General features: G+C 32.1%; 2 protein-coding genes across 7 annotated transcripts; one reads left to right on the forward strand and one right to left on the reverse strand.

Moving 5' to 3' along the window:
- Positions 1-2,715: 2,715 nt before the first annotated feature.
- Positions 2,716-6,199, reverse strand: LOC109003910 (protein ECERIFERUM 2-like). The gene is made up of 2 exons (XM_018982248.2): positions 5,654-6,199; positions 2,716-3,758 (listed from the first exon to the last, which is right to left on the reverse strand). The coding sequence occupies exons 1-2, from the start codon at positions 6,080-6,082 to the stop codon at positions 2,841-2,843; spliced, it is 1,347 nt and encodes a 448-aa protein (XP_018837793.2). The 5' UTR covers positions 6,083-6,199; the 3' UTR covers positions 2,716-2,840.
- A 13,733-nt stretch (positions 6,200-19,932) lies between these two features.
- Positions 19,933-24,506, forward strand: LOC109008050 (VIN3-like protein 2). Of its 6 annotated transcripts, XM_035692896.1 has the most exons (6): positions 19,933-20,269; positions 20,475-20,551; positions 21,110-21,220; positions 21,878-22,514; positions 23,046-23,356; positions 23,546-24,506. In XM_035692896.1, exons 3-6 carry the CDS (start codon positions 21,169-21,171, stop codon positions 24,364-24,366), a joined length of 1,821 nt encoding a protein of 606 aa, XP_035548789.1. In that variant the 5' UTR covers positions 19,933-20,269; positions 20,475-20,551; positions 21,110-21,168; the 3' UTR covers positions 24,367-24,506. The 6 variants fall into 6 exon arrangements, with proteins under 6 accessions (XP_035548789.1, XP_035548788.1, XP_035548791.1 ...); XM_035692895.1 differs by having other exon boundaries at positions 19,933-20,551; XM_035692898.1 differs by having other exon boundaries at positions 19,933-20,551; positions 23,549-24,506.
- Positions 24,507-26,853: the final 2,347 nt, after the last annotated feature.

Consider the following 26,853-nt stretch of genomic DNA (forward strand, 5'->3'; position numbering starts at 1 on the left):
AAGAAGTTCAGTACTACAATAAAGGCGCGCCAAAATCCATTCCAAAATATTCCACCAAACGAATGGGATAAAGTTTGTGATATATTTGAAGACCCTGCTTATCAGGTAATATCATTGCTGTATTTTTTTAATAATATATCACAGATGTATTAGACTAATATCTTTTTCTTTTAGCAATGGAGTACTGTGAACAAAATAAATAGATTAAATTTAAAGATAAACCGTCATGCAGGTTCTTGATCTTTTCATCGTTTGTCTAACAAAATGGTAAGTTATTTTAGTGCCCGTTAAATATTAACATATAATACACATTTTTTTTATTTAAGGTCTAATATAGATTTTTCTTTTGCAGAAAGAAAAAAGTCTCATTGACTATCATTTGACCCAATTGCATGCTAAAACACATAAAAATCGTGATGGTGTTTGGGCTAGTCCCGAATCGTGAGGCAAATTATGTACGTTTAAGTTTTTTTAATTTCATTGTCACATAATATTTTTGTTTTTGTAGGACAAGATAATAAAACTTAAGGAAACTGTTGTGGATCCATCTGATGCATCATCTGTCAACGATGCTCAGATCCATTTTCAAGTTCTTGGATCACGTTATGGATATTTGAGGGGTTTAGGACATTGCATAAAACCATCCTCATCATCGTCATCATCCTATTCTCGAACCAAATCGAATGACGTTAAGGCTAAGGAATTGGAGGAAGTAGCACTTGAGATAAAACGATTAAGGTCCGAGAAAAAAGAGTTGCTGACCCGATTAGATCAAGCAGCGGATTTGAAGGCGAGATTAGAAGAGATGATGCAGTTGAATAATCAAAAAATGTTTGAACAATTACAGTCAATGATGTCCCAAAACTCTATGCCACCACCATAGTCTTGTCATATATTTTCTTTAATTGCATTTATATTATAAAGTTTACACTACTTTGAACAATTGATGTCTGAATTACAATGTGTAATATTAGTATGGTATTTTTAATTAAATTGTGCTCTGTATGATTAATACAGTTCGAACGGTAAATTACCATTAACACATTCGAATCAAAACAGATCCATTCGAACAAAAACTAACCCATTCGAACGACAAACGAGATATATGGACGTTCGAACAACAAATCATTTGTTCAAACAACATTTATGTGCAAAATCTCGTTCGAACGAATATAATTTCTAAAAATAAAATTTATGTTTGAACAGACATAAGTTTTATTCAAACACAAGTTGTTTGAAAAATTTATTAGTTCAAACGCATAAAATCTTTCGAATACCCAGTTCGTTTGAACAGAATCAAATATGGACATTAGTTTGAATGAGTATTTCATATTGTTCAAATGGACGTCTCCATTCAAACGGATAAATATTTCATTAGAACAATATATTGAGACGAAATCTGGTCGTCTAAAAAAAATTATCCGTTCGAACGGTTTCGACTGGATCTGTCCAATTTCATCTCTAAAAATAATTTTTTGAGACGAAATTTGATTTTCGTCTCCAAAGCTTTTTGAGATGGTTTTTTCGAGACAAATTTGAGATAAAATGAGATGAACCCGCGAGAGTGGAATCCCTTGAACCCACAGTCAATTTGAAAACTCTCAAAGATAGCCAAAATCAAGTCAATGATGGACAATCTAGACCCGATGAGAACTCGTTTCAAGAACTAACTTATTTAAATCATTTAAAGAACTTATTTTATTAGTTTAGAATAATTGGGTTTTTTATGGGAATGACTTAAGGGGGCCTATGCAATGGTATGTTGGGAAAGTTATTATTTTATTGAACTAGAGTTACAAGAGGTTACTGTAGCATTACTATAGACGCGACACTGTTCATCCAATGGCGTTTTGGGTAAAATAGACTTTATTTTAGCTAGGGTTTTGATTAGGTTTTGATTTAAATACTCTTTGTAGCCTCATTTTTAGAAGTTTATGAAATTTGATAAATTTATTCATTGTAAGTTGAGTTTACCTCCTCTTGTTCTTAATTGAACTTTTGAACTTATCAAAAGTAAATTACAACCTTTGTGGCTTTCCTCCTTTGAAATCTGTGTTCTTGAGACGGGTTCTTCAACGGGTCCTTCAACGGGTCTAGATTTTATTAAAAGTAAATCATCCAAGGGTGTTTATTATTCTAAACTAATAAAATAAGTTCTTTAAATGATTTAAATAAGTTGAAAGCCTTCAAGTGCCCAAAGCCTTTAAGTTATGTTATTGATCTTTCCATAACTTATCAAATGAATCAAAAAAGATTCTTCATCCTTCAAGCCCTTGATCATGTAATTGACTAATCTGAAACTTGCAACATATCTTTAAGACTAAACCTACATTGGTTCCCATCATTGTCCATCCTGTAAGAAACTCAATTATTCTAAACTAATAAAATAAGTCATTTAAATGATTTAAATAAGTTGAAATCCTTCAAGTGTCCAAAGCTTTTAAGTCATGTTATTGCCTTTCCATAACTTATCAAATGAATCAAAACTGAATTTTCATCCTTCAAGTCCTAGATCATGTAATTGGCTAATCTAAAACTTGCAACATATCTTTAAGACTAGATCCACATTGATTCCCATCATAAAATTTTTTCATCTTCAATACTAATTTGGAACAAAAATTGTATTTTTTGAAATAAAATTTTTTAACTCAAAAAACACAATTTGTTAAAGCGCAGGAAAGTCCATAATCAAACAAAAGCAGCACATCACAAAAAAATAAAAATAAAATAAACGTTCTTACTGACAAACAACCTAAGAATCCTGTTCCTCAATCATTTCATTAATTATTACCAATCATCTTAATTTTCTTATATCGGAACACACACGTGTGTGTTTTCCTTCAAACGATATTCCAATCCCTTTCAAGCTTGCTTTTGAGCAGAGCAAGTTGATTTTTAGGTAAAACCATGGATACAGTCACTCCATCTGCAACTGCACCAACATGACCACCACCTTCCTCCCCTTTGCCATTTGTTGGTCCTGGAAGCACCAAAACAACACCTTCATCTCCAACCCCATTAATGGTATAATTGGCAAAGACAGGCCAATGTCCCTTCAACTCCAATCCATAAATATTAGTTTCTTCCAAATTCACAAACGTCAAGTTAGCTCCATATGTTATAAAATCTGCCTCCCCATTTCCATTCTCCACCATTTCTTCATCTACACTACCAATATTATTATTATTGATCTCCACTATCTTTTGAGATATTAGCTCTACCACTGCAGAAACATCAGCTTTTGCCACTGAGAAATCTGCTTCAACCATGCTCAGCACCATGCGGCCGTTAGTTGGATACTCATTTTCCCAAGGCCTGTTGTGAGAAGTGCTGACTGTGACAATCCTTGGACCCAAATCTTCCCTGGTTTCAGATATATATTTCCATATTACTGCAGAGAGAACTTCAAAATGTGAGGTCTTGGCTGCTAGTTTGTCATCTGCACAGATATTTGTTACCATATGCTCAAGTTGTTTGGCGGTTACTGGGAAATAGTCTGTCTCCATGTTACTGTCATTGGCAGTTAGCCAGTGATCATCTCCTAGTGGGTCCACCCTTTTCATGGAAACTGATTTCTCACAACTTGGAGGGGGGAATTTCGCTTTCACTGGATTTGGGGTTTGGAGAGATTTGGGTGGCATTTGACCAGACAAGATCTGACCCCACATGTTGATGAAGGCTGAGGCTGAGAATGCATTTCCAAGAACATGTGCCCAGCTGAGCCCCAATGACATTCCTCCGCATTTAAACCGGGTGAACTGATTGCAAGCATGCAGTGACAACATGGAAAAAACCAGTCAAATTTTTTCACTTTCAAGATTTTTCCGAAAGGGGTTATAAAAAAAGAAAAAGAAAAAAATTAGGTGTTATGCATTTGGTGCTTGGTGGACAGTGTAATGCATATATTTGAGGGTAGGTGACTAATTGCATATAGAAAAAAAATTTCAGTTACTATTTATTATCCTACACTCTATAAAAAACACATTCACACTTTATAAAAAATACTCACACATCCTATAAAAAAAAAAACTATAAGTATAAGGTGTAAAAGTGAATAGTATTTGATATATAAAATTCCTCTTGCAGATATTATATTGTCGATCCGTATTTTCAAAAAGTGACAGCAAGTTCTCGACTTAATAGCAACTGCAAGTTCTAAGGGGAAATAACGAGAAACTTGACAAAAACTCATCGTTTGTTTTTATAAAAATTTTCAACTCATCTTATCTTATTTTATCTAATCATTATTATTTTTTTAAATTATCACATAAAATAAAATAAATAATTTAATTTTCTCAAATCTTAAAATAAAAATAATATTAAAAAAATATATTCTAATAATATTTTTTTCAACTTGTTAACTTTAAGCTCAACTTATCTTTTTTCATATACGAACACAAATAAAGCACCTAACAGCAAGTTCTCAACGAGAAAAGAAATTGTAATAATTTGTACAAGTAGTATATAAGTTTCGCATAGAATTAGACTCTTCATAGAAAAATGAATCCCATCATAAAAATTATAACAAAATAATAATAATTTTTTCTAATAGGACTCGTTTTTTTACAAATGGTTAGGGTGTGTATACCTAAAACTTATGTTTAACGTTACTAAAAAATGAGAATTATCTAATTAGGTAGTCGGCCTGCTAAGGGCCAAAACTCTTAAATTCAGATATTATCTAGTTATATTATTCAAACTACTCTAGCTTCAAATCTTATTTCATTACTTGTTATTACTTCCAGAAAATCATGGATAAATTTCCTTTACAATAAGAATAAAACATAAATTATTTGAAAACAAAAACTGATTAAACTAATAAACAAGACCAGAACACCAATATTTTACTGCAAATGATGATCATTGTCCCTCCATTCCACCTTCCTAATTCGTGCTTTATCACTGTGAGCTGTAAAATTCATTTTCTCGAAAGTCTATATATATTACTCCTCTTTATGTTTTGTTAAAAATTAAATAAAATATTATTATATAATTTTTTAATATAATTTTAAATGTTTTAAGATTTAAAAAATTAAATTATTTATTATATTTTATATAAAAATTTAAAATAATTATAATAATTATATAAGATGAAATAAAATAATTTAATTTTCAATAAGCTAATCAATCCTTAATCTTTTCAGTTTTCTGAACACATATCTATTCTTATTTATTCAATAAGAAATGCTAAACCCACGCGTGGGGCTGCTGACATTGTTTTTAGTATTTTGTTTTAGTATTTTTTGTAATGAAATTGTAAATTTAAAAAAAAAATTAAAAAAATTAAAAAAAATATATAAATAAAAAACAAAAACAAAAACAAAAATTATACTGTCGAGCCACCCTTTATTCAACAATGGCAGACAATCGACATGACATTCTTTCCTCTTTATCAATAATTCGTATCAATAATATTAATAAAATAAGATAAACTACACGTACGTACGAGATTCAAATAATATTAATGAATTTGAGAAGGAATCTTTGTGAAAGTTTTGGCTAATGATGAGTAGCATTAATACTCATGATCATCATTATCCATCCTTAAACTAAACACAACATAAATGTATTGAAAAAACAGATCATACATATATATAATCAATTCAGCAGAAATTTCCTACTTTCAAAATTTTATATTATATCTAGCTAGTACCTGTATAATGACCAGAGGCGAGAAAGCAAGATCAGGACCAAGAACTTGATTATAAACAAGACTACCATGAAAGCAGTGATCTTTCATGGCCAAAAACTCTTCAATGGTGGCGTCGCAATCCGCTTCAACAATACGCACACCGCTGTCGTTGCACTTGATGAATGGCCGGCCTGTTTCGGATCTCCGAACCCTCCCGGAAACAGTGAAGTAGAGGTCTAGACATTGGAACATGGGTTCCTTTAAGTTAAGTATTGAGAGCCCCTCAACTGCTTCACGCCTAAAGAAGTAAACCCCCTGAATGTAATGGAGCTTCATGGCCAAGTCCATGTGCGTCAGCTCGTGCACCTTGTTCTCGCCGGTTACAGTGGCCGGCACCACCGACGATAGCTTGAAGTTAGAAACCAGGCTTCCCATGTTTTCCGAGCCCATTTTTCGTTGTGATGTTTTTTGGGTGAGTTTGCTCGGAGAATTTAAAGGAGATCAGGACGAAGAATGTGGAAGGGAAATGAAAAAACATGCAGTATAGTACTCCTGATCAGAGTTGAGGAGATTTGTCCAGAGAATTAGTTTTCCTGTCAGGGCGAAGGAATTAAGTCTCCATAATTTGCATTTAAAGCAGAGCGCAGAGACGCCATGCATGCTGCACCGAGCTGTGTCGGTACTAGCTTAACATTAAAGTGGGGCACTCCCTAGTGCCCAAGTATTATGGATATCTTAATGATCAGAGAGAAAGAGAAGGACAGTAACGGTTGGATCAATTGAATGTGTTCGTTCGTTGTTGTGGAATGGGTACGGCTAGCTCGACTCATGTGTAAATGAATATGGAAAAGGGGAAAATGATTTCTATTAAGTACTAAATAGATAAAGTTTTATAAAAAATTTTGTGAAAAATAAATCTCATCTAAAAAAGTATAAAAAAATATTTTTTTTTATTAACGAGGCTCACTTTTTATAAATAACTTATAGAGCATTCTCAATGAGTTATATAAATTAACCTATATTTTTGTAAAATTTAAAAGAAATAACTCAATATAGTCCATCTAATGGATTATGTATTTTATAACTAATATCTAGTTTGCTACAGTACCATATATATATCTATGGAACATTATTCACACTTGTATATATAAATATTTAATTCATTTCTCTCCCTAATTTCTACTTTTTACTTTATTTGAAATGAATCAAATATATTAAAAAGTATAATATTTAAATTATATAAAGAAAAAATAGATAAGCTGATATATTATATAATATAAAAGCCAGTATGTAAAATAAAAAAATTGAATTTTAGTAATGTATTTTAAAAGATATGATGAATAATCAATTAAGAATGCTCTAGACTTATCTATTTGAGACTTATTCTCAATATTACTCGTGAAAAAAACCCATAAATTTGTGCAATTTTGAACACTTGTATTCTCGATTTATAAAAATGGTGGCGAAGATCTTGGCCTTATCCCCTTACCCTCCTTGTGAAAATAATAACTCTGAAAAGAGAACAGAGGCATGCGTAGAAGAAGACGACGTAGAAAAAATGGTGAAAAATGGATGTGAGATGTATGGGGAGTATTCGTCCAATTTGCAAGTTGCACTATAAAAAAAAAAAATAATAAAATTGTTAATTATTTTTTATAAAAATAAATCTATTCTTATCACAAATAACTTGTCATAAATATTTATTTTTATAACATTGTTGGAACGGTATTAATTTTTGACACGTGTTTTAGACCTTAGTTACAGATAATATATAGTACCATGATGGCATGTCGACAACATCTGAGAGGCCGTGGAGTTGCGAGTTTCTCGTGAAAGGAGTTTATGTATCATGACTTTTGAGTTGTTGAGACCCTAATTTCCCGTGGGTTATGAGATTCATTATGCAATATAGTGGTAATGGCTAGCTCCGACACAGACGTCCACTACTCATGTAGCTATGCATGTAGGTACTTGTAATGCCGGTTGCCGGTTGGTATGGCCTTCTTCAAAATTTATGCATGATTTATTTCTTCAAAAAGTAAAACAAAATATTGCATGTTTATCTGCGTGTGTTGATGTAAACAATCCAAATGCAATCCTATCTATGGTTAATAAGTTATGAATGTAGTTATAAATGTTACAGGTTGAAAAACATATTTAACCAAAGTAAAATAGTAAAACTCATGAATTAAAGCAACTAAATATAATATTATTTTACAAGAGTTTTGCTATACGTACTAATTTGCGTATTAATATTGTTGTTTTTATATTTTAAATTCAAATTAGTACTATTTTCAATAAAATCTACTTTCTGACTAATCATATTATATGAATACGCGTATTAGTGCATAGAATCGCTTACAATTAGATTTTTCCATTCTACAATATTTATGAGTAATGTTACATAGAATTATAGGCTGTGTAAGCTATATATAATTGTCACTCCTTTTGAAAAAAATGTCATGATCTTATATTTAATATTTTTTTTTAAAATGTGTACATGATCTTAGAATTGCAAATATTATTTTTCTTTTAATAAATATATTTTTTATGTTTTTATTTTTCAAACTCTTTATTTCATTTGCAGCTTGAGGGCTTCCCTCTGTCTGATCTTTTAGTTTGATTTGATGAGACTCACTATTTTTTCAATTTTTTTTAAAAAAAAAAGTTAAATTCATCTCAACATACTTTATACATTTCAATCTAAAAAGTTAAACTCATTTTAAATTAAAAAAGTTAAACTCACCTCAATAGACTATACAAAATTCTATTATTCACAACTCAACTAACTCAAAGGTATGCATTTGAATGTAGAATTAAGCTACAAAGAATATATATTGAGAAGGAAAATATGCAAGAAGAGATAGTTGTTCTCTTTAGTTTCCTTTCAGTTGTATGTTTTATTGGTCGACAGAGAGTTTTTAGCATTTTAATTGATAAACAATATATATAGAAGAAAGTTTGAGGTCTTTTAGTTTATAATCACGTGTAAGAGGAGCGGTATAACTAAATAATACTTTATTTTGTGTTGCACTTGTTAACAATTTAGATAAAGAAAATGTTAAATGTACTTAAAAGAAACTTATAAAAGATTTTATTTATCTACATGTAAATTATTGATATGTTAAAAGTCATAAAATTTGAATTTTAAAAGAAAATTAATAAAATGAATCTTGTAAGTAAAATTGTAAGTATATGTAGTACTACTCGTAGATAATATATTGGGATGTTTTTTCTTTTGTAGAAATCTCCTATTTTGAGTGTGAGTGAGAAATGAGTATATTTGGGTGTTTGGGTTTTAATGATTATCACTGCTCCTTTTTAACTCTATTTTTTTATTAGCGGGTTTCTTTGTGATCGTCTTTTTGCTTGTTGATGTAGATTTGATTCAAATCGAACCACGTAAATTTTAGTGCTTAAATTTATTCATATATTTTATACTTTTTGGCAATCCTAAAATCTCAATTTATCACAACAATATAAGTCCTCCAAAAGAACATGTCCTTTTTATTCTTCCCCCCCACTCTTCTACTATTCTCTCTATTTTGTCACATTTTCTTCACGCCATGCCATTCTTGTCGTCGTCACGAGCCCAGGGCCACTGTATAATACTTCTCGTCAGCATTAATTAGTATATTACCACCTCCTCTGCTCCTCATTTAATTTGCAATTGGTGTTTATTTTTTATAATTTTTGAATTTTAGAGTTTTCAATTTTAGAAATTTTGTTACCATGGAATATTCAACAAGCATATATATTGGTATGGTTCTTGATTTTGGAGTATGTAGAAATATGTGTATTGAGGAAATGGATATAATCAAATTTTGTTCATGGAAGCATAAATAAGATAGTGAACGAAAGGTGTTTGTGAAAATGTCACTGAGAATTTCTGAACATTCGCTCGAGCTACACGTCGAGCATGTGTCGAGCGCACGATATACTTCAAAAGTCACTCGAGCTCCACGTCGAGTGAGTGTTAAGCAGAATCTTTGTTTGGATTACCGCTCGAGCTCTATGTCGAGCGCTTGTCGAGCGAACTCTCTGTATGAGTTCTGCTCGAGCCATGTTGAGCTCACTTCGACCCCTTTTCACTTTAGCACACTTTAACACTTGTTACAACACAATTTAACAAAGGTTTTCACAAGAATATGCTAACACACTCATTTTTACATTAACAAATACTACTAGAAATATTTATACGGGCTATAATATATGTTTAGGACTTATTTAATGTGTCTATTTTTTTTACATGAAGTCTTTAAGTTTAAGTAAGAACTTGAAACCCTCGAGTTCACATAAGAATTTAAGTAGACTGTGATACATGCAGTACATCATATACATAACATGCTATATATTTTTTTTTTCTAATTTGTTTGCTTTTAATTTATTTTTCCAGCACAATTGAGATAGATATAGATGATACACCTAGTGGGGACACTCGTCCACATGGGGATGCCACAATTCCTACACCGACAGGTATTTCCACTCCTAGACCTACATCTAAAGCAGCTACTTTCTGTGCAAATAGTCTAGTCTCAATAGATGTAGAAGATGGAGATATGTTTAATGAGGAGAAGGAGATGCATATTGAGCACGATCTACCACTATGGAGATGCATGTGGTGTGGCTCTCTTACTCACTTTATTCTACAGATGTTCCTTGTTAAGCCTCTCCATGCCGGCTGTTAGTAGATTGAGGGTCCCCCACATCTCTCGTCCACTTGCCTGTATAGGTACCCAAGGGCTAGGTGTCATTAGGGAGTATTAGGGGACGAGTCTCATTTGTCCCTACCATCCGTCTTTCCCACGTAAGGGTTGCTTCATGGGTTGATTTTGCTCACGGATCAAGTACTATAGAGGTCCAATGACTCATTTTAAGATGAGGGTCGTTGGGCCTGGTTGGGCTCGCTCCCCCTCCCCCCGAGGTTCCTTATGGGCTTGCTATACGGACCAATAGGAGGGAAAATCACCTTAAAAGTGATGCAAAAGTTTCACATTAATTTAGTATCACTTTCAACACATGCTCAGACCTCACAAAAAATAAGGAAAATGATTTATACATAACATTTTTCACAACACATTTCACAACAATGTGTTAAATGAGAGATAATTTTGTAAAATAATTTACAAAAGTAACATTACTTTACAAAATACCTTTTTTTTTTTTAATCAAAGGAGGACGGCATTTCCAGATCTTTATTGAAAAGTACCATCACTTATGACGAAGGAAAACCTTTAACAAAAAACAATAACCAAACAATCCAATGACACAATTAAGGTCTAAGACTAGGAAAGCCAATCTTGTCCAACCAAATAAAACTTCGCAATTGCCTGGATAGCAACCCCCTATCTCATATCTGCATGTCAAACATGCTTCTCCTTGTCGAGCCAAAAAATACCCTTATCTTATAATATTATTGTGAAATATGTTATGAAAATGTATTGTGTATGTATCAATACTCTAAAAAATAAATAAGAAAATAATTAAACGGTTAAAAAGATTATCGATGTAGGTGCATCATCGTCTAATCTAATTTCCTTTTAGCTTTAATTTTTTTAGGACTCTTTCCTTTCAAGTATTATAGAGCATAAAATTTGGTGACTTTAAAAAAAGAGTTTTGTTACTAATCATTTTCACATATCAGACATCACACTTATTTTTATTTTATTGTTTTATTTTTATTAAATTAATTGAATTCTTCTATTCATCATCTATATACTATACATTTGGAAAGAAAACAAAATAAAAATAAAAAATAAAAAAGATTATGTGTAGTGTGTAGTGTGTGGATGATGAGTAGAATTCTTAAAAAAACAGTAATTTGGAATGAGAAATGCTATTTTGCCGATGTTGTCTCATTGACATGGTGCCACTATTTTGCCGATGTCTCATTAACGTAGTGTCACGTGATTTATTAAAAAAATAAAAATAAATTTAAAACACAATAATAGATGAAAATTTGAATCGAATTTTTATTTTAATAGACGACATGATACCACCACAAAATGAGCGGTATAACTAGCGTGACATGGTAGTAATACTCGTTCGGAATTGTCAAAGTAAGTTAGACCTATGTTGACCTGTGTTGGGGCTTATTTTGGGATGTGTTGGGCCCGAGAGTCCATGAGTTTGAAAGTGATAATCTAAGTTTTTCCTGAAGTTGACCCGTTAACGTGAAAAGTATAGCCAATGGCCCAATATACACAGATCGAAATCTGTTTTCACCACAACACGAATTAGCTATAAATTTTGGAATCAGTACATTTTGAAGTTCTAGCCTTCTCTTTTATCTTTTTGTTTTTCTCTTAGAAAATGTTTTGACTGACTTTAATTTTTTTTTTACTAAGCAAGTATTATGATAAAAGAATTAAGTGGTTATAAGATATTAGATTCAATGGAGTCGAAGTCCCCAACAATCATCTCAAAATAAGCAAATGCAACATAAGAGAAATTTAAAAAAAGAAGAAGATATGGAGCCAAAAATTTGGCTCCTACTCATTTTCCAGTAAGGGGGAGCCGCTCGAAATAGTTTTTGTATAATATGATTAACAAACTATAAAAGTACAGCTAAAATTCGTAATAAATTGTTGTATGCTGCATTTTGCTAGTTTGGATTGGGTGAATGAGACTTTCACGACTACTTTATTTTGATATTTGGTTAGGAAAAATGGGAACATAGAGAAGTAGCAATCGAAAGATGAGTCAATACGCCGACATAAGACTGTCACTGGCTGTGGAGGTGCGTGTAATACACGCGCCATTTTCGAAAAGAATGTAAAAGTCAAATCTAAGATATCTGAAGCCGTTGAACTCAATGGTGCCACATGTGGCGGCAACAGACTCCCCGTGACGCGGCAGCTCATGAGGCTCACGCTCACTGTGAGACGCACATGATGCTCATTTGGTTAGTTTTCTTCTACCATCCGACAGATCAGTGGTTGCAGAATTTGGTAGTGGGGCGCGTGGCGGTCGTAAGAGGCTGATAAGTAGCAGATCGATTCATCGTGGTGCTATAAACAAAAAACTAAGAAAAAATCGAAAGAAAAAAAAAGATATACTTTTCCGGCATTGGCCGGATAGGGGGAGGGAGGGAGGAGCCGAAGCTCCACCCCCCCTCTGGGCGGAGAAGCTGGGATGGCTAGGTTTTTGTAGCGAGAGAGGTTGAGAGGAAAAAAAAAACTTCTCTATAGAGAAAAAACAACGCTCTTGAGAATTAGGGAGTGAGATGAGAATTTTTTGTTTTAGATGAAAGTTTAAATTATTATTTTTTAATATTATTATTTTTTTTAGATTTGAAAATGTTAAATTGAAATTTGAAAATTTTGAAAAATTTATAATATTTTATATGGAAATTTGAAAAAATTTGTAATGATAAGATAAGATAAGATGATAATTTTATATTTTATCTTTACCCCAAACCTGACGTTTCACTGACTTTGATTATTTATTGAAGTTGTCTCCCCACCATACATATAAGTGATTTATGCTGCATAAATGAGCTCTGCACGGACTCATTTTACAAGATTTACACATATTTGTTATTCAAGTGAATTATTTATGCGAAAGAATACGTGTGAATCTCGTGGACGTGTTATAAATCTTTATTCTAATGAGAAATAATTTAACTATAAATAGATTATATAAAAATAAATTAATAAATTGACATGATTTGATGCAGTACATCAGCTTATAAAATTATATTTATTATAAAATAGATCTAATAAATCATATAAAAATATATCAATTTATGAATTTATTTTTATATAATATATTTATTTGTAGCACTTCTCTAACCTAAAATATCGACATGCAACGCATGTTACTGGTAGACATCATATCGCAAAGAACAAAGAAAGGAATTTCTCATGAGCATAATTTGTGAAGTATCAAACTTTGAAGAATATCTAATTACATGGATCACACGTCGCATTTATAACGGACTAAAACTTGAACCTTAGATCCTATTGCTTTGGTTGGAATGTGTCCATAATACTCTCCTCGGACGTCTACAAAGTCAATGTCCTAAAGATTTGAGCGTGTCTTTCCCAATATATCACCTTTCAATATTGAATTGAATTGAATTTTTTATAAATAGTAGTGAATTAAAATAATAAAATAAATTTTATAAAATTCATCTAAAATGAGGTTTGATATGTTAAAATGTTAAGATGAGTTTAGATATATTTATAAAAAGTTGACAAAAGTTGTGAATTTCACGTGTAAATAAGTATTGAGTTGAAAAATATTATGGGTCTCATGTATAAATAAGTTTTGAGTTAAGATAAGTTTAATGATTTGAAAACTGAGTATTTAAATGTTAAATTCATCTTAAAATTAAACTGTCTAAATTCCGAACGAGACCTAAATAATTTTTGATAAATTGACATGAACTTATGGAAATGCTATCGTGAGGGTCCAGGGAGAGGTTTTTGGGAGTACGTCGGCAATACCATCAATAAAAAGGAATACGGATTGGTCAGTAGAAGCAAATCTGGCATATAAAGAACCATACGTATTGTTAATATTCTTGGGCGTAACTTATAAAGAACCATCACCATGTAGTAACCTTTCATTTTCCTAGAATATTTGCCTCACTTTCCTGATTTTTCTGAAAGCAACTTGGAATCACTTTCACAATGAAAAGTCTTGAAATAAGGCATTGAAACTGTGAATAAGTAAGGTGCGCGTCGTTATAGAATATATATATATATATATATATATATATATATATATATGTATATATATATATAATACATATAATAGAGACTGAAATTCATAATGTTATGAGTGCATTAACGGGGTTGATGGGATGATCCAACTTTATTTTATGGTAAATGTTAGCGGCATAAAGATATTCCATAAGAATAAATCTACAAACTAACATAATTTCATATGATATATTAAATTTATTTTATAATAAAAATAGTTTTATAACATAATATATCATGTCAAATTACGTCAATTTATAAATTTAATTTTGTGAAATATTTTTATAGTTAAAGCATTTTTATTATTTTAATTTTTATATATGCCAATTAGAAGATATTTGGGCAGTTTTTTGGGCTAAGCTTTAAGGTTTCGTTTGGTTGTTAAACTCGTTTGAGTTCAATTCAGTTCAGTCTAATTTTAAGTTAAGTCTAACATCTAAATACTCAACTCTTAAATTACTAAATTCATCTCAACTCAAAATCTCTTTATACGTGTGATCCACAATCTTTTTCAATTCAAAACTTCTTTACACGTGGCCAGTGGGACCTACAACTTTTTTTAATTTCTCATAAATATATCTAAACACATTTAAACTCATTTTAAGTAGACTTTACAAAATTTACTCTATCATCTCAACTTATTATTATTTATAAAGAATTAAACTCAACTTAACTCAACATTCAAACGCAATCTAATAACGTGTTACTTATTAAATGCGCATGCCGAGAGTTGTTTGTAGGGATGTTTTGGTCCAAATCTTGACCGACCGGTTACTTTGATCCTTAAAAATTGGTCGAAATCGACCGGTGTAAAGGGGTGAAACCCGCCGGACCAGTTCCGGCCGGTCACCAGTCGGTTTGGTCAGTTTGAGCCCATTTTTTTACTCTTTTTTTAGCCTTTATTCTTGCCCAATTCAATATTTTTTTGAGCCTTTTTCTTTTCGCAATTCATTATTCAAGATTTTTTAAACTTTTTTCGAGTTGATTTCAAATTTAAATTTACTGAATTTTTAAAACCCATTTTAATAATCAATTTCATTTTAATTTTAATAATTTTCTACTATTATTAATTATATTACTTACTACTTACTACATAATTACAAAATATAAAAATAATTTCACTAGATGTTTAGTATTACATAATACATATTACAAAAAAAAAAAAAAGACAAATTGTGTTAAGCCAAAACACAAGTAAAAAACATAACATAAATAAATAAAAATAAATTGTCTTAAACATAACAACAATGCAAATATATATATATATATATATATATATATAACATAGATAGATGACAACAAATTGGGAGTGATCTTCATGTTTTCTCCTTCAACATTCAATTTTCAATAGTTGTCACATTTGATTATGCGCCAAACTCTATATACAAATATTAATAAATTTTAATAATAAGAATAAAATATTAAATGTTAATGAATTTGGATTATGAAAGTACTAAAATTAAATTATAATGAAAACAAAGAAAACATTACCTGATTCTACTATGAAACTCTCCATATTATCTATAGTCTCTCATATATCAATGATTGTTGATGGATGCATTAATCAATTTTAAGTACAAATAAGTGTCTTAACGGTTCTCGGAGCCAACGAACTCGAAAAAGAATCAAGCACACGACCTCCCGTACTAAATGCTGACTCGTGTAATCCTTGCGAGTATAGGATAGTTAGGCTTATTAATTTTCCACCAAGTCAATAAGTCAAACGACGGGCTGAGTGCCTGATAAATATTGATCCACTTTTATTTTGGCAATAGTAGATCTCATGGCGGAAGATACTTTATACATCTCGTAGAACCATTTGGTCTCACGTTTACCATCACCATCATTCATGGTTCTAGATGTCGGAAGGGGTTCATGTTCTTAAGTACTTGTGGTGCAACCGAATGTAGCATTATACTCCATATACAAATTTGCTAATTCCTGTCTCGCATTCGACACCAATTCCTCAGCATGAAACTCATCATGAACTTTCTTCAGGTGGTTTTGATGTTTGGGTAATGGACAAGTACTACTAGTAAGGGCACTAAGGGGTTTTGATGTTTGGATCTCCCTCAAATCATCTCCCAAGTTAATGATTAGTTCATTTGAATCAATATCAATCGGAGTCGACGAAGAATCCATCTAATTTATAAAACAAATATAAATGTTACAAACTTACATGTGTTATACATAGTGCATAATACAAATTATAATTACATAGCAGCTAGTTTGCAATATGGCAAACATCATACGTCTAAAACTCTAATCTAGATTTTAGTTCACTCATCCTTCCTCAACTTGTATAAAACTATTTTTACAACACAATTAGAATATCATAAATTAAAAATAATAATTTTTTCATGCAAAATAAATATTAAATCGAACAAATTAAAAACACTCACAAACTCACAGTGGGCATTCGGGAATAACTCTCGGATTATTGTTCACACTTCACAATCCCAATAATTCGCTCTAAAAATTTAATGTATGTCGCTCTATACATAGTCATACACAAATAAATAATTTTAAATTCGTCTTAGATCTTCCCATATTTCGTATAAATCTCAAATAAAGAGAGAGGACAACAATTTGATCAGATCCACCAACAATCACAAGGATCGGAAAAGCAACAAAGATGCTTAAATGATAAAATTATGAATCAACCTTGCAAAAACAATGGCCTCTAGACGGAGAGACGGAGTAAAAGGGAAAGAGATGGGAGTGCTCGTCGCTCGGTCACAAGATGCCGGATGGACTACAAAGGAACTGGGAGTCTGAGAAAGGATAGAAGCGTTGGTCGTGACACGACAACCGTGGGGCATGGGGGTTCGTTGACGGCTGGGATTGAATGGGAGGTTGAGAGAGGAGCAAGAGAGTCTAAGAATATAGATGGAGAGTGGAGACTTGGAGTTCAGCAGAAGAATAATGGAAAAATCATGCAATTATTAACTCTAGCCCAGAAACGATTGTCGTTTCTTTTAATTTTTTTTTTCATACGATTTAAAACAAAACGATGTCGTTTCATGTGAAATGGCATTTTTTGTATAAGAAATATATATTTATATTATATTGGTTGGTTCGGTTTGCGACGTTGGTTTTGGTTATTTTTTCCTGCCGGCTGACCGGTTCTCCATCGGTTTCGGCCGGTTCTTGAATATGGTGGTCAGACTCCATCCACAATGGTCGGTCCAGCCAATTCCTGTTCACCCCTAGTTGTTCGGCCAGTGTTCCAAACTCCTAACACTATTGGCAATGGTCTAGTCATTATCAAGTCTAAAATTTGTCTAAAATTTGAGATTTTGGCCAAAATCATTGGAGAGGTTAATCTACATTGGACTATCTATCAAAAAGTCAAAATAATAATAATATAATATTAGATTTTTTTAATAATAATTTTTTTAATATATTTTGTAAATACACTCTATATATTAATTAATAATTTAATTTTTACTTAAAATTATTTTTTTCTAATTATTTTTTTCCTCAACCTAATTATCCAATAGTAGCCATTAGAAATATTTTTAGAATAAAATATTATTTTGGAGATGAATAATAGCTGACCAAATTTGGAGAAATGGATGAATTTACTATAACTCAAAAGTAGAGTCTTGGAGTTTTTACTACTACAATGTAGACCACTTTTAAACTACTTAGCTAAAATTTGGCTAGGCCAATATTAGTACTCTAATAATCAATACACGGTGATCCCATCAATTACAGTAGGCTCCTACTCGTTTGGATATTAAAAATATTTTTTATAATTTATACATAATAATAAAATAATTTATAAATAATAGCGAATAATAATTAATGAATATAAATGAAGTAATCTCAGAATATCTGAGAACAATTATATTCCAAAACATGTCATTACACGTCTCTAAGAATAATTACCCAACTATACCATTATTAATTTCCTACCTCTTATATCATGATGAGGTAATGTTGTCCATCGATATTTGAAATTTCCTTTTAAAAAATAAAGATAGTTCAATGATGAGATACAAATATGATAATAATGTAGTATGTTATACGAAAAGAGGGGGGAGTTTGAAAATGGTTTTGCAAATATCAAACTTAATTCTAATTATTATGCTAATACCATCAATCTCCTTGACTCACAAGTATCACAGTGGGAATTGTATTGTCATGAGTTGGAGCTTAGAGCAAGGATACTTTATATATTTTACCTAATGACTTTTCAAATTCACTTTATATATTTAATAAAATCAAAGATTACAAGAGTAGAGTCTAGAGATGAGAATCTTGAACAAAAACCTCATTCCATTCAATACAGTTAGTCATTTTCAGTCGTACTTATTGATATCAAATAAAAAATGCGACCAAAATTAAAAATAAAAATCTAAAAACTAATAAAATCACCTGGCAAAAAAAGATGAGATTCTGGCCAGTTAGGATATAAAGTTGTTATCTCACTTCATCTTATATAATTTTAACTAATAATCTCATTACTATTCAGAAACCATTTCAACTCATCTCATCTCATCCGAACATCAGTAGTAAACTCAACAAAGTTAAATTTTAGCCAAATAATAGTTAAGATATAAAATAAAGTGCAACAATAGACTCAACATATGAACAGTAATTTTAACTTCAGATTATATCACTGGCCAAATTGGTTGAGCCAAGGGACTGATAAAATATTATTTTTAGACTAAAATATTATGTTCCTGCTTCTTAATTTCTGGATTATAGGAGATTACTATCTTTCCTAGCGAATGACCTTCATGCTCTTTAACTTTTTCCAAATCCCCCAATAAAATCAAATATCATTCCGATCCGAACTTAGTTCGAAAGGGCATAGGATTTAATTGTACTCTTTGAGTTCTAAGACGAAAAAGCATAGTTTTTTTTCTGGGATTATAGGAACTTGATTTCTGGATTCTTCTTTAATTTCTGGAGCACTAGTAGCCTTGCTCTTCTTCCTTGCAATTTTTTTGTTATGTTATTTTTAAGAGTAATGTTAGAGAGAAGTTATTATAGCAGTGTATACTTTACACTCACTATGTAGCTATTTCTAGTTGATTGTTTTCAATACTCACTTGGAGAGATGTATGATCTAGATAATGTCACATTATGTGTGTAAAATGGATGCTCTCAATAATAACTTCTATCTATATTTATTCTATTTTTAATGGTTCTTGGTCTGCCTTTCTGGTTGTGATATTTGATCCATTTTAAAATAAATAAAAAGTTAAAAATAAATATTTTAATAGATTAATAAAAAATTTGTTAAATCTATTATTTGATGTTGTTGAAAAGAATTAACTAAATTTATAAAAATAGATTTTTTAATTAAAATTTATTGAATCCACTCTTACTGCTATTACTATCCAAACGGGCCGGAAGTGAATAATGAATAGTAGCTACAGATATAATAGAACAATAAATCACATTGACTAAGTTTGAATTACAGCAGGAATTGTATTGAGATGTACGATGAATGGAGCTAATTAGAAGTACGTTGATTGGGTAAAAATCGAGTAGGGAAAGGCCCACAATGTGGTCCTCCACAGGCACAAGCACATCAACAAAAACAGTTGGGCCGTAAGTGCACGGCAACCAAAAGAAGGGACTCGCCCAATAGCGGGAGAGGATCAGAGGACACACCGCCGCGCCGTGCCACTGCCAATACCAACCAGAGTCGAGGCGCTGCTTTTTGTCTCACTCTCGAGCGAGAGAAGAGAGGAGTGAATAAGGGCGAAACCCGAAATCCTCTTATCCTCTCGACTCCATCGAATTCAAAGTGAGAGCAATGGGGTGCGCGTGGGCTTTGCTATATGGTGGTATGGTATAAACTAAAGTCATGCAAACTGGATAGCCAGAAAGCAAGAGGAGACACCAACCCCTCCAAGGACTCCAATCGCTTTGTTCGCTCAGTTTTATGGAATTTTGATCCCTGATTCGCGTATGCAATATATCCATACCGAATCTCTCTATCGTGTCTCTTGTTTTGTATTTATTACTTGAATGCCACTTCTGCATCTGTCTCTCTCTCTCTCTCTCTCTCTCTCTCTCTCCGCTTCCGTTCTGTTTTCGTCAATTTTGTTACTTGTATTCCTTCTCTCTTTGCTTCCTGAAATCCCTTCTCTGTCTAAAAATATACTGGTTAGATAAAGGGTTATTTTTTTCCCGAGCATTATGAGCGAACCAGAAGAAAGGTTTTCAGGCATGGACTCGGTGTTATCAGGTCGGTTCACTTTTCTCTTCCTTTTCTTTTTCTTTTTTTCGTTTTTGTTTTTGTTTTGGTTTTTTTATATATGTTTTTCGCCCTACGCTCTTTCAATTGATGGTTATGTGTTCTATGCTCGTTATTGTTCTCTCGGACAATGCCTGTGACATTATTGTACTTTTTTCCCTTTGCCTTTTTGGGTTTTGTTCCTTTTATCACAAGTGGTAATGCCTGCTGTATTGTTGAGAATGAATGTCGGGCAATGCGTGAGTTTTTCTGGGTTTTTTCTTTCACGTCCATTTAGTAATTTGTGGGTTCTTGATAATGATTGTACTTTGGTGGTTGTTTGGGTTATTTATTTATTGTTTGGGTAAGATTGTTTGGGATATTTTCCTCTGGATTTTAACATTGATTATCAATCTTACAGTCTTATTGTTCTTATTTGGATATGTATGTACATGTGCGTGCGCTTTATTTCATCTTCTTAATATAAGCGTTGATAGAAATATCTGTGCATGGGTACTAATATTAGTTGTGGGTGTCAAAGCTTTAAGGAAGATTTTTTCAACAGCGTAGGCACGTTTTAAGAGCATACTTATCTATATCAGCTACATTCGGAGTGGAAATTCAAAGAGATGTTTTTATCAGTGGCTGTAATTGAAGCATTCTTGTTTGTCAGAGATTTGGGTATGATTTTTAGAAAGTACTTGAACTTCACGTAGCTTGTTATGATTCTTAGACGAGGTTTTGATATCACTAATTCAATAATTCTATATTTTCCTAAAGCCAATATCCGAGATTTCAACATTTTCTAATGTTCAGACTTGATTTATCTTGTTTACTAGAATAAGCGATGGTTGGAAAATTTGGGGATGAGTTTATGTGACTGGTTTTTTTCAATTAATTTTAAAGGGTTTTAAAACAGGTGGACAAATACTGGGCAATAAAAATGAGGATTCAATGTCAATAAGCTCATGTCACACAAGATCATGGTCAAGCATGTGGTGATACTTTTGGAATGTGATGCTTTTCTTGTTTCAACAAGGCTTTTTTATTCGAGTATGGATCTCTGGGGGTTATGGGTGTTGTTCATACAGTCATTTTCAGTTCTGCAATTGCTGCATGATTGACTACCTCAGTTAAGAGAAAGTGCACACACACACACGCACGCACATTGATAAGTAGATTATATATATATATACACTGTGGACACTTGATTGGAGAATGTGAATGACGACTCTTTCCTTCATAGATTGTTGAGAATTTTTCCATCATGTTAAACTTGTTCTAGATGTGACCTTGGATATCTGAAGTTGAAGTTATATTCATTTTTCATATTTGAAGGTTGTGCACTTGATCCTGCAAAATATAGCCAGCTAAGCTTGGGAGAGAAAAGAGCACTAGTCCGCGAGATTGCCCGATGGTCAAAAGATGCCCCAGAGATTCTTCGTTCTTTTACACGTCCAGAGCTTCTCGAAATCATCTGTGCTGAAATGGGCAAAGAGAGAAAGTACACGGGATATACAAAATCTCAAATGATAGAACACCTTCTAAAGTTAGTTTCTCAGAATTTTGAGGGGCGAAATTCATTTGCCTTTTCTCCTGCTCGTATTGGATTAAAAAGGAAAAGGAATGTAGTCCCTCCTTCTCAACTATTGACTGACCTAAATCATGCTCCTCCAGAAAACAATGAAGAAGAACATGTGAAAATTCTGCTCTGTCAGAATGTTGCTTGCAGGGCTTCTTTAACTCCAGAGGATGCCTTTTGCAAGAGATGTTCTTGCTGTATCTGTCATTATTATGATGATAACAAGGATCCTAGTCTGTGGTTGACCTGTGAGAATGACCTCTGTGGATTGTCTTGCCATCTTGAATGTGCGTTGAAGCATGAAAGAGCTGGTATTTTGAAGAATAAGTGTTGTAAAAAGTTGGATGGAAGCTTCTATTGTGTATCATGTGGAAAAATCCATGGGCTAATGAGGTAAATCCTATGAACTTCTAGACAAAATTAACTTTTGCTGCTAACTTGATGAATAGTATCTAGTACAGCTGGGCAGTTGCAACCAGACCTTGAAAACTCAACTAATTGTTGATAGCTGTATAACACATTGACACTTTTTGTTTAAAAATCTATCAAACATCGACGCATGCAAATATATAGGCAATGTTACTGCCAGTTATACTTGTTACTTCCTCAGCAGTTTGAAGAACCTGGCTAGGCACTTACAATTCAACTGCCTTGACATATTTGAATTATATCTCCAACATGCCAACTCAGTAGGGCAGGAGTGTTCCTCTTATGTTAGGTTTTAGTTGCCAGGTGGATACCAACTTAACAAACTTAAGGGGTCCAGGGATTAGAAATCGAGTTAACCAACCTAATCCCAAAGCAAACTATGACATGGTAATTCACTCACTTAGTTACTTGGTAAATTGATCCTACCAAGTTCTTAGATTTTATTACTAAGATACTATGCGAAAGAATTGGCTGGTTAATATTACGTTTCTGCAGAACCTGGAGGAAACAATTGCTGGTTGCCAAGGAGGCTAGAAGAGTGGATGTACTATGTCTACGGTTATCTTTGGCTCAAAAGATTCTCTTGGGAACAGCACTATACAAAGAAGCGCATAGGACAGTGGATTCTGCGGTGAAAATACTGAAAGATGAAGTGGGGCCTCTAGATCAGGTATGCAAAAGTATGGCACGCTGCATCGTCAACAGACTCCCTTGTGGTGCTGAGGTCCAGAAGTTATGTGCTTCTGCTGTGGCATCTTTTGATTCAATGTTTTGCCTGGATTATATGGAAGAGAAATATCCATTTGGTAAGCTTATTTATTTTTCAGAATGTGAGATCTCAATTTTTCATGACCTGATGTGGGGTCATTTTTTGAGTTTTTGAATTTGGAATAACATAGCGAATGCGTAAATATGAAGAAAAAATAACCTTTTTTTACCCTTTTAGAACTTGCTTTTATTTTTTCGCTGATGATATTTGGTCAAAATCTTTATAGCAGCTTGTCGGATCCTGTTTGAAGAGTCCACCCCTACCTCGGTGATCATTGTGCTAGAATATGAAGATCATCTGTTAAAAGAATACCTAGGCTGCAGACTCTGGCATCGCAAGTCTGTTGTGAAGGATTATCCAGAGCAACCAACTTTCATTGTATTTAGGCCAGAGAAGAGATTCAAGATAAGCCACCTGCACCCTTCTACTGAGTATTCCTGCAAGGTTTCTTTGTTTAGCAGCACAGGGGTATTGGGTGTTTTGGAAGCTAAATGGGAGACACCCGCATCAGATAGAAGCTGTTTTACAGCTTTAAAACATGGAAAGGCAGAACATACAATTATAGCGCAAGATCATCTTCAGGTGGAGTCAACCAAGTTTGGTAACATTAAATTAGCACCTCCTGCAAAGCTTCAACCGTTGGTCGACATCAGCAAGAGCAAGAGTGAAAGGTTTTGCTCGCCGTCTCTTTTCATTGAAACTGTTTCTCCTTCCACTCCTTGTAAGTGCAGTGGAATGCGAGCAGTTCCAGATATGGGTTGTAAAAAGCGCGTAGAGGAAAGTGATTATGAGCATTCCGTGCAAGTGGTCAAATGGTTAGAGCATGAAGGGCACCTGGATGAAGATTTTAGAGTAAAATTTCTCACGTGGTTCAGCCTCAAAGCCACAGAGCAAGAGAGAAGGGTGGTTAATGTCTTTGTGGCTACTTTGCTTGACGACCCTCCTAGTTTAGCCGGACAGCTTATGGATACCTTCATGGACAAGATATGCTGTGAACAAAAACCAGTTAATTCTAGGCATGGCTTTTGCTTTAGCTTGTGGCATTAATTCTGAATAGTTATTTTATTTTGCATTAATATTTTAGAGAGTAACCAAAGACATGTAGGCTTTTTTGCTGGCAAAACAGACAAATATATTTGGCTACTTCAAGCCAGAAAAATGTGAAGCTCCTTGATTTTTCTCTCTCATTATGAGTTTATGTTTGGCATTGTCCGTTAAAAATTGTACATTTTGAGTGCATATGAATGGAAGAAAGATGGTATTTGGTCCATAACCACAACGTTCTTCCAGCACCAGAGAACAAGAACTTGCAAATACTGAAGCTTTGATTTCGCCTCTTCAATTTGGCTTTGGTTTATGCCCACCCATCAAACCCCTGACAAGAATTTATCTTTCCATACGGGAGAATGATTCGGGTTTTTTCAAATAAATATATTTTATATTGATAAATGATATTTGCAGTCACGTACAATCTTGTTAGTTTTCGAAAGTAGCAAGCACAAACATCTCTTTCTGTTTAGTGTCGTAAGAAGGATGGGAAATGGAAAGAAGAAATAGATTGGAGGGGAGACAGAGGTGAGATGGTCTGGAGAGAATATTTTTGAAAGGTTGAAAAATGAAAATACTTTTTATATTTTTTTTCAAAGGATTGCGAGTTGCCACAACCGGCTATTGGACACCACTGTTATCATTTACCAACGACATGTTATGTCGGTAAAAGCATTTTCGTGACTCTCGGACTCGGACTTCCCTCAAATAAACCGAGAGAACTGCATTGTTAATAATTACAAATCTTATATGTATAAAATTTATATAATTTTTTTATAAAAGTATGGATCCTATAAAAAAAATTGAATTTTTTATATTTTTTTATGGTGAAGTTCATTTTTTTTTTTTTTATAAAAACCTTGTATAAGACTCATACATTTTTTAACTTGTATATATTATTTATCTATAGCATGACTATTGTTTAGAAGACAGTATTTATATATACATGTGTATATATATAGTAATGTTATCTAGCATCTCTTTTATTATTATTCTTTTACCATCTCATAATGTGACATTTAATGATAATAAATTATTTATTATATTTTATTTATATATCAATTATTTAATATTACTTAAAGCGATGTTGAGAGAATGAGGTTAAAAATAATAATAAATAGACATTTTTTTCATATATATAATATTCATTTTCCACCATTTTACCAAATACTAAAGTGCAAGTAGTAACAAAGCATCCCATGCATCATGTCGTGTCACACAAAATCAAAAACATGGATCAGAAAACAAATTAATAGTGGAGAGATAACAAATTACCTAAAGAAATAGACACACATTGTAATTATTTTTATTATTTAAAACCTTTTTTTATATATTGTTGACGTGACAAAATTGACGTATCGTCATTGTTAAAAAATTATTTTCATCACTTTTATATTATATATTATACGTAATTTTTTATTTTTTTATTTTTTATTAAATATGTAGTGTATAGATGATGAATATATTTTTTTTTAATTTAGTAAAAATCAAATAAAATAATAAATTAAAAATTAAGTGTGATATATTGTATAAAAATAATGAGTAGAAGGCGTATCTGTTATTGGGTGACAAACCCATTGACTATGAACCATGATATACATACGGGTGAAAGCATACCGAAATGAAGGACAATCAGTACGTTAGTGATCATGCACTCTTCCGGTCAATCATTTTTTTTATTGGCTTTATATATGGGTTACTTTAAAAAAAATTAAATTAAATTAATACAATTAAATTTATAAAATAATTTTTAATAATGATTTTTTAACCAAATGTTTTTCGAAACAAGTTCATTTGTAATTTGGTGAATTTAATATCTAAGTAATGTTAGATACAATCTAAAAGTGTGGATGTCTCGTATATTAATTTTGAAGAAAAAAAGACTCACCATAAAAAATTTAATTTTTTTTTTTTATGTAAGTCTCAATTTTTTTTCAAATATGCATGAATTGCATATCCTAAAATTATAACAATCAGTTTCAAATGGACTTCTTATAGTATTTATTAATTAAATGTTGAGGCGATCAAATTGTCATAACAACTCGGGTTAGAGTATTGGTATTAGACTAGTCAAATGCTAGTTAAGTCTAAATTCTGACTAAATTTTTTCAAAACCAGTTATATTGGACTAGCCAAATCACTTCAAGTTAAGTTATGAGCTAAAATAAATGAAAAACCAAAGTCATATTTGGTGAGTTACTATTCACCAATCAAAATAATATTTTATTAAAAAATATTCATTTTTCACTTACATTTTTCTTCATTTATTATTCATATTAAATAATTTATTTGGACAATAAAAATTAAATTATTAATTAATATGTAGAGTGTATTTATAAAATATAAAAAAATTAAAACAAAGTATATATTATTATTTTAATTTTGAAACGGCTATTCCAATATGTATTAATCTCTTCATAGATTTTAGTTTTAACCAAAAACTTAAATTTTAGTCAAAATTTAGACTTGAAAATGACTAACCATTAC

Source organism: Juglans regia, chromosome 8, assembly GCF_001411555.2.
Source record: "Juglans regia cultivar Chandler chromosome 8, Walnut 2.0, whole genome shotgun sequence".
NCBI lineage: Eukaryota > Viridiplantae > Streptophyta > Magnoliopsida > Fagales > Juglandaceae > Juglans > Juglans regia.